The sequence below is a fragment of the Phoenix dactylifera genome, unplaced genomic scaffold, assembly GCF_009389715.1.
Source record: "Phoenix dactylifera cultivar Barhee BC4 unplaced genomic scaffold, palm_55x_up_171113_PBpolish2nd_filt_p 000480F, whole genome shotgun sequence".
Lineage (NCBI taxonomy): Eukaryota > Viridiplantae > Streptophyta > Magnoliopsida > Arecales > Arecaceae > Phoenix > Phoenix dactylifera.
In genome coordinates this window covers 1-8,018 of record NW_024067901.1, presented here as the reverse complement: position 1 = coordinate 8,018, position 8,018 = coordinate 1, and the positions used below count along the sequence as shown (strand labels likewise).

Here is an 8,018-nt window from a genome sequence, read left to right as displayed (position 1 = left end):
TCGCTGCATCCGATCGTCGTCGGAGCTAATCTGGTCCCTGAAAAGAATTTGATGACGGGATCGACGATCGGATGGTTACGATCGCGCCTCCATGCGCTTGCGTGAGTCACACGGTGATGGTGCATTTAGTTTACAATGTTCCGCACCACGGAAGTGAAGGACCCCGAATTCGATTGAAATCGCCATTGTGCCACGGACCGGATGGTATGGGGATGGATGGCTAAAGACGGGGCCGGCCAACGGCCAAAGCGTAGGGTCCGGTCCAGTTGGTATCAGATTCTGGTGACCTTTTATCTCTATCATCTGAGTCGGGTCAAGGTTTTAGGAATAACAAATGGCTAGTTCCTTTTTTATGACTTTTGGGTAGTCAATTTCAAAAAATACTTGGTAGTCGATTTCGTGCACATTTCCTAGGAGTACTTCGTAGCCGGGCAAGGTGCGAATTCCACCAAGCAACCAAATCCGTGGCTCAATTTGTCGGTACATGCTTTCAACCTACTTGCTAGTTTCCTTGATCCACGCCTCGCGATCATCTAGCGGTGTTGCATGTACTAGAGTCTTGAATCACGAATCATGATGATGCTATACTAATTGCTGCTGGAGGATGAAGCACTGGTAGACTGTCAACCATAGAGATGGATCTCAAGGTAGTTTGAGAAGGCATCATCTATGCCAAACTAATTTTAGAGGCAGGGCGAATTATCCTCAAGGAAGACTCCGCCCTAATGGAAGAGTGTAGAGCTTTCAAGGCAGTACATGTGTACCAGAAGACAAACAAGATAGCTAGAGGTCCTGTGGTTTTGTTAGGAGAACATTTTTGGACCCTTTTTTTATTTTTTTTATTTTAATTTTGCTAGCTGTACTTATGCCAGGTCAGTACGAGCAGTCGTTGTTGTAAAAAAAAAAAAAATCATGAATAATGGGTCAGCATCCCTTGAATCAATGCCGTACCGACCAAAAAAATAAAACATGATGCTAGCTTTTGCAAAGACCCGTGACTATGAATATGCAATGAGTAGAGAGAGAACTTTGCAAGGGAGTCTACCATAGGGAAACAGAACTGTCCTATGTCACACCATGGAAATGTCATGACACCATGGTCATTATTATTTTTAGATTTTTAAAATTGTTAATTTTATTTCTGTTCTATAATATCCTTCTATAAAATCAAACTGTTCATAGCCCTGACACTATGGATGGCATGAACTCAATATTGATGTGCATCAAATGGCCCAATAGTTTGTATCCTCGAGATGCATATATATATTTTTGAGATAAAGGAAGACCCACTCATGCTATAATTGACTAGATTTGGATTCTTAGAGATGCTGCTCAGATGCACCATCAAAGAATTAAACCAAAAACCTCTTATTATGAGAAAAAGGCGTAAGCATGGGAGCAAGCAGTTCATTTGAGATGTACATACCGAACACATTCTTTGTAAATGTATGCACTGGTTAGTTTAAATACGTGCATCATTCTTCTCTCAAGAAAATATAGTAAATCATAATTATATAGTATATCATTTTGCTCGTGTATATGTACCACCACAAATCATTTACATGTTCTGGATATCTAAAATTTTATGCACTTAGATGTGGACCTGTTAAACTTATATAAAATTGAGACATGCGACTAGTTAATCTAAGTATATATGCACCATATAAGACATGCACAAATCATGCGATGTCAAGTAAGAAATATTTTAGGCAAAAATGAAAAAAATCAATTCTGTACAAAAATTATTACTGTATTTTTTGCAAGAAAAAAATATTATTGCATATTAGAAGATAAGCAATTGTTCATGTGAAATATTCCTTAATGAAATGATCTTGCTACAAAGCATACTCTAGAAGAACAAATTAACATAAGTGGATTACATTATGAAAAATGCTTCGATGCTTAACTTATTTCCCTATTTACATCGCCAATACACAATGATCGGTGGGTTGATACACAAGGCTCGCCCATGATCCATGTGATCACCATATGCTGCACCAATCGCCGACTGCCATAAGGACCATGGTGCGAGCAAGGAAATAAATAGCAGCACTCTTATATCATATATAGATTTACATGCATGGCATGGTAGGATTCGTTGATTTATATTAAAAGGCGGAGATCATGGGGTTTTTTGATTGAGCAAAGATTATGATAATGTCCCATGTTCAACACACAGCAAACCAGGATGATCCAATTTATAAACAATTGGGATCCCAACTCCCTAGCTCCTTCCCACTCACGCAGTTGAGAGGAGAAAAGAATAAGAAAAAAAAAATTACTGCATGTAAAACTCACAACTGTACATAGTTGAGACCGCATCCTCAAGTGACCCACAACGCACCGTAGATCCACGCCTTCCTATGCCTCCTTTTATATGTGTTGATCAACTAGAAGTCGATAAGATATGGCAGTAGGATCCAGTGCCTAATTTGGCGGACCCAAACCGACTTACCGGGGTCTAATTGGAGTTTCCGAGGCTATTGCCGAAACTTGAAGGAATAATAATAGATTTTTTTTCATAAACATCTTTTTAAAAATTTATATTTATTTTGTACTCTCATAAAATATTTTTTTAACAAATATTTCTAATATAATGATTTGTCCAACACTATTAATAAAAACTATATTTATTTTAATTAAAAATAAAATAGAATTTTAAAATTATTTTTTTGTGTTCCATCACGATCGTCTTATACATTTTTTTTTTTGGTACTTCTACTCATTAAAGATATTTTAGTCATTTTAATTTGAAATGGTTAATTTTTTAACGGCATTAGATGGCGTAGGTATATATGCAAAAACAAGAATAAAAAAATAGAATAGTAAAATAAATATTTTACAAGAATATTATTGTGGAAATAAAGGGTCCGAACTTAGTCCCACATTGACTAGACGGAGAGGTCTGTTCCTTAAATGGAGGGGGGCTACCCTCTTTTCTTCAGAGGCGTTTTTTGCGGGGCAAAACCATGCGTTGGGAAGAGATTATGAAACCTCCTTGAAAGCAGACAATACCTCTGAGGAGAAGCAGCTGTTTTCTGCTGTCTGAGCCCGGTGGGAACGGAGCTCTGGAGCTTTGGGGATACCCTCGGCCTCATCAATGGTGTTTCCGTTGAGAGCCCTTGACCCCAGCATAGACCTCTCCGCTGGGGGGGCTATGTTGTGGAAATTAAAGGTCCGAACTTAGTCCCACATCAACTAGATAGCGGAGATGTCTGTTCCTTAAATGGAGGGAGACTACCCTTTTCTCTTCAGAGGCATCTTTTGCGGGGCAAAACCGTGCGTGGACAATACCTCTGAGGAGAAGCAGTCGCTTCCGCTATCTAAGCTCAGTAGAGATTGAGCTCTGGGGTTTGGAAATACCCTCGGCCCTATCAGGTATATTTGTAAATAGCAATTTGGGAGGATATTAATGTAAACTTTGATATTTAGCATGTATCCTTAAAAAAAAACAATCACAATAAATAATTTAGAAAAGGGGGTAAAAGTAACGCGATCCGGCGCGTATCCCCCCCCGGGCATCTCCGCAGAGGTCGAGCAGGCCGGACCGGAAGGGCATTACGGTCACTTCGCTCCGCCCCGCTCGGTCGCTGCTCCCGCTCCTCATTTTGAAAGAAGAGTGCACATTGCCCATCTCCTCGCCGATCTAGGGTTCCGGTGCTCGAAATCGCCATGTATGGCCGCTGAGAACGAGCGCCCCGACCTCGAAGATCCCTTCGCGGACTGCTCCATCCTCTCTTTCCTCCCTCGAAACCTTGGAGCTCATCTCTATGCCTCGGAGGCGCAGGAAGAGGAGGCGATCCGAAATCTCTTCAAATCCATGGTAACTGTCTCCTACTCTAAATTCAGATGTCACAGACTCTTTTGCCTTCCGGAAGCTAGTCTTTTAGATGACCAGGATCTTGATTTGATTTACAAAACATAGGGTTTCTGGGTTGTCTTATCAAGCTTTTAACTGTTTTTTTTTTTTTCCAGTGCTAAAAACCTTGGACTAGAGATGAGTTCTAGAGTTCGGTCAGATTCTTTTTCTCCCAGTCATATTCTTATACATTGGAATTGAATTCTTTCTCGGCTAGGGTATTCTTATGCGTTGGGACTGCATTCTTTCTTATGAGTTGGAACTATATCAAGTAATCCCTATTTTTTCGATCGGATTATTTTTCTCCCATTCATATTCTTACGCGCTGGAACTACATTCTTTCTCGGCTGGGGTATTCTCTACCTGGATAGAAATAGGGATTTATTTATATAGTTGCATCACGGTGCGATGCAGTCCAACTTTGTCGAATTTCGAAGTACATAGCAGGATTAGTTGAGGTTGGTTGTCCTGACTGTTGCATTCCGGCGGCTCAAAGCATCAAGTCTTCTTGATACTATTAGTTATGGGTTCTAACTTTCGGCTGAAATCAAGCTCTCATGACCTGCGGCTAATGATGTAAAATTAACAAAGTAATTGCATCTTCCAATACACTTTTTTTTCTTCAAAAAATCTTTTGAACCAAGTATATGTGCTTCTGTTTGTTTTTATTGGAAGAACTAATGAAATTTTAGTCTTTCATACAGGACCAGGCATTGAAGGGCTCAAAGGAGTTTCTGGAACAGGCACAACAAATCAAGAAGAGTTGTTCCAACTTTCCAAGTCCACATCCTGAGGATGGAGACAAAGCCATTGCTGCAGACGGCAAGGACCGTCCCCAAGGACGAAGACCAGCATTGGGTCGCAAACGGGCTCAGTTTTCTTTAAAGCTCAACTCAAGGTAAACCAGCTTTTAGCAATTTGTCATACTAGACACTGGTTTTAGGTTGGCCTAGATTCTATGCATATGATACCCGTCCCGCTTCGGATCTGCATGTTTTCGGATATGCTCATTTTAAGACTCTGGATCCTTGGAAGAGATCTAATATTGGTCCCATGGGCTGAATGGGTCGAATGATATTTTCAGTTGGATGGATAGGAAACTGCCATACACCTGTCCCGTGGCATGACTGTGATAGATCAACATTCCTTTTTTGTGTATTGATTGTCGCAGAATCACCATTTTGTATATAACTGATTTTTTTTTTTAATCAATTACTCACTATGCTTTGCGATTCTGTCTGTTGACAGTCATTCTGTACCAAAAATGGACTCTGATTCTGGTATAGATCACATCGAAGACCCAGAGGAGTATTTCTTGGCCTTTGAGCAGCTTGAAAGTAATCCTTTGCCACTTTGGAAGTTACATTTCTTGTATACCTGATAATTTTTTTGTACATTGCAGTAACCTTGGAAATTTTATTGTCCTCTCTTATGTTCGGAGTGTAGATGCTGATAAAGAGTTGAAGAAACTAAGGGGAGAGGTGTCTACTGATCCGCTCGAGCATCACCAGTCCCCAACAGCTCGGAAACGCCGTCCTGGAATTTTGGGGTATGTATGATCTTGCTTGGCAACTGGTTTCTTCATGAGCTTGCTTGGTAACTGGTTTCTTCATGCATGAATTTCCATCATCCGCACTGATCATTGTCATTGGAGTATATTTGTTTTCTGTACTTTCTTTCTCCTCTACTTGCATGCAGACAAATCATCTTGATAAAGGAGAATGAAAACATCCTTCTCCACACCCTCTGACCTTTCATTTTAGTAAAAAGGAAGGAAGAAAAGGAGATTTTCCCCCTCTGAAATTAAGTTTGCAAGCCAGGAACAACTTTTAAAGCATTAAGAGGCGTGCTTGTGTTTGTCCACTGAGATCTAGCATATCACATGGTATATTGCTGGTTACTAGCTTATTTTTACAATATTACATGGTGAGATGTTAAAGTAACCGTAAACTTAATATAATTTGTTACTTTTTCTTCTTCTCTATATAAGAAAGTTACATTTTTGAGTTTCAGTTGTATTCTCAATAGAGACCAATATTGTCAAAATAATAAAACATACACGACTTAATAATATTGGGATGTGGTGATCCAGATTGACCTATCAAAGCACAGCGAACCCTATTAACAACTTTAAATTGGCACATAACATCAAAGTTGATTCTACCAAGGAAATTGCATCTTGAAGTTGGATCAAGTAAAAATGGTTGTAATATGTATACATAGTTGCGCACCAATCGGGACACTAATATACAAGGTTGATTGGTCAATCTTAGCAAATCCATATATAGTTAGTGATCTCGAATTTTGGGGTGGGAATCTATATCATGCAGCTTAAGTTCCAAACCTGAAAAAATTGTCCCAAAATAGTATGACATATTACAGCAGTTTTTTCTTAAACTTTTACCTGATTAAGGACAGCAGGTGGGTTTAAATTCTCTAACAAGGACTAAATCTGACATGCTTGTCACGATCATCCAATTTTGTTAAGCTGGAGTGTTCTTTTAAATGAGATCTTTAATTCAATTTATGATTTTTGTTTTTGTATCAGGAAGACAGCAAGCTATAAACATCATTTTCCTGCTAAAGTTGATACTGCCGAGGTCTTCATGGAATCGCAAGAAGAAATTTCTGATAAAAAAACTTTTAGCCCATCCAACACTTCGATTATTGCTGCTTCAAGTAATATTTTGCGTCCTAGAACAGTTGACCAACCTGAGACTTCACAATCCAGGAAAACAAATAGTGAACTCCTTGATGCTGTAGAAAGACAAGGTGTATTAGATATGTTGCTACTATCCCATTTGTTACTACCAGTGCTGGTTTTCCTAAGTGAATGGTTATTTCTTTTACCAGGTTCTGTGACTGACAGGGTGAAAAAGGTCAATGATCTTTTAGATAAATTGTTGATTTCATTTAAAGATTTGGATGAAGCTGAAGGGGTAACTCTGTTGCGGGAGAGCTTGCATATCAAGTCAATTAATGTAGGCAAAGTGCATCTCCCTGAGTTGCAGACTGTTCAGAAGAATGCCGTTAGAACACTCAAAGGTAGAGTGATGAGAAAGGAGTTAGAGGGCTGCCAATTTCCACAAAATTCATCAACCATAGCAAGAAGTCCACTTGCTGCAATTTCAACCTTGCAGAGGTGCATATCGCTGAACGATCCATTGGAAGATCCATACTCAGTGCCTCCTATTGATGATGCACCGATTTCCAGATATTCTTCTAGAAGTAAAGGCGAAGATGAGAACTATCTTTCACCTCCTGCTGACATTGCCATCACGATAGGAATGATTCAATTGCTGGTGATGCTTCCAGTCCAGTGATGGTAAATGGCAAAAGATTGAGTTTGGTGGATAAATTGAACACACCGGTTTGTCGAGCAGATAGAACTATTGACAGTAAGATTACAACAGAAGAAGAGCTAAGAGAATATTCCCCATGCTTGCTTGAAAATACCATGGAGCAAAGCAACAATAAATTTGATAAGGGAAAAGATGCATCTGCTGGACTTGATGGCCATATGGAAGAGGAGGCAAGTACTTCTGATGCTTCGTTGAATGTTGAATGACTGGATACTTACGGTTTTGATATTGTGTCATATATTTTAGGGCGATGATATGCAGCTGGATGTTTTAATCTCTGATCAGCCAGATACTGGAGTTGAAGATCCAACTTCTGGTTGTAGGGTTCCCATTGGAACAGAAGGCTTGGCTCGCCCATATGGTAGTGACATGCCTCAAAATCATAGTAGTTATGGAATTGATATTGATGCTAACTTACATGGTCCTGACGATGTTTTGCAAGATGAGGCAAGTGTTCTTTTTGGTGCACTCATCTGTGAAGTTGCCGAACAGAATTCTCAATGCTAAATATCTGATCTAACTTGTAGGCGGCCATTCCAGCACAAGAAGTGGTAGTTGATGTGGGGGCTTCTAAAGGTATAATTTTGGTGCCGCAGACTTGACCGAGATTCTCTCCTTGCATTTATTGCACTGTACTAAGGGATTACATCTATACCATGTTGCTTGTTGCTGCTTAAACTTTCATGCATGTGAAATTGCATTTCTCAAGAGAATGTGTGATATCCTTTAGTTTTTTAGCATCTAATAGGACTTGTGGTAATTCAATTTTCCACCAGCTGCAGGAGGTATGACTTGTC

General features: G+C 39.6%; 2 protein-coding genes across 3 annotated transcripts; both read left to right on the top strand.

The window, feature by feature from the left end:
* The first annotated feature begins 3,497 nt into the window (after nucleotides 1–3,497).
* On the top strand, nucleotides 3,498–7,182 carry LOC120106153. Its single transcript, XM_039119042.1, has 6 exons — nucleotides 3,498–3,823; nucleotides 4,564–4,757; nucleotides 5,108–5,196; nucleotides 5,306–5,408; nucleotides 6,408–6,631; nucleotides 6,713–7,182. The coding sequence occupies exons 1-6, from the start codon at nucleotides 3,677–3,679 to the stop codon at nucleotides 7,180–7,182; spliced, it is 1,227 nt and encodes a 408-aa protein (XP_038974970.1). The 5' UTR covers nucleotides 3,498–3,676.
* On the top strand, nucleotides 7,138–8,001 carry LOC120106154. Of its 2 annotated transcripts, XM_039119044.1 has the most exons (4): nucleotides 7,138–7,391; nucleotides 7,468–7,582; nucleotides 7,664–7,668; nucleotides 7,749–8,001. In XM_039119044.1, exons 1-4 carry the CDS (start codon nucleotides 7,182–7,184, stop codon nucleotides 7,821–7,823), a joined length of 405 nt encoding a protein of 134 aa, XP_038974972.1. In that variant the 5' UTR covers nucleotides 7,138–7,181; the 3' UTR covers nucleotides 7,824–8,001. The 2 variants fall into 2 exon arrangements, with proteins under 2 accessions (XP_038974972.1, XP_038974971.1); XM_039119043.1 differs by having other exon boundaries at nucleotides 7,468–7,668; nucleotides 7,749–7,998.
* Nucleotides 8,002–8,018: the final 17 nt, after the last annotated feature.

Excerpts from the sequence above, each read along its gene's own strand:
- LOC120106153 (XM_039119042.1), top strand. The coding sequence starts at position 3,677 with ATGGCCGCTGAGAACGAGCGCCCCGACCTCGAAGATCCCTTCGCGGAC. Across the intron at positions 3,824-4,563 it reads GAAATCTCTTCAAATCCATG|GACCAGGCATTGAAGGGCTC; the intron begins GTAACTGTCTCC and ends TCTTTCATACAG. Across the intron at positions 6,632-6,712 it reads TGATGCTGTAGAAAGACAAG|GTTCTGTGACTGACAGGGTG; the intron begins GTGTATTAGATA and ends TTCTTTTACCAG.
- LOC120106154 (XM_039119043.1), top strand. The coding sequence starts at position 7,182 with ATGGTAAATGGCAAAAGATTGAGTTTGGTGGATAAATTGAACACACCG. Across the intron at positions 7,392-7,467 it reads ATGGCCATATGGAAGAGGAG|GGCGATGATATGCAGCTGGA; the intron begins GCAAGTACTTCT and ends CATATATTTTAG. Across the intron at positions 7,669-7,748 it reads ACGATGTTTTGCAAGATGAG|GCGGCCATTCCAGCACAAGA; the intron begins GCAAGTGTTCTT and ends TCTAACTTGTAG.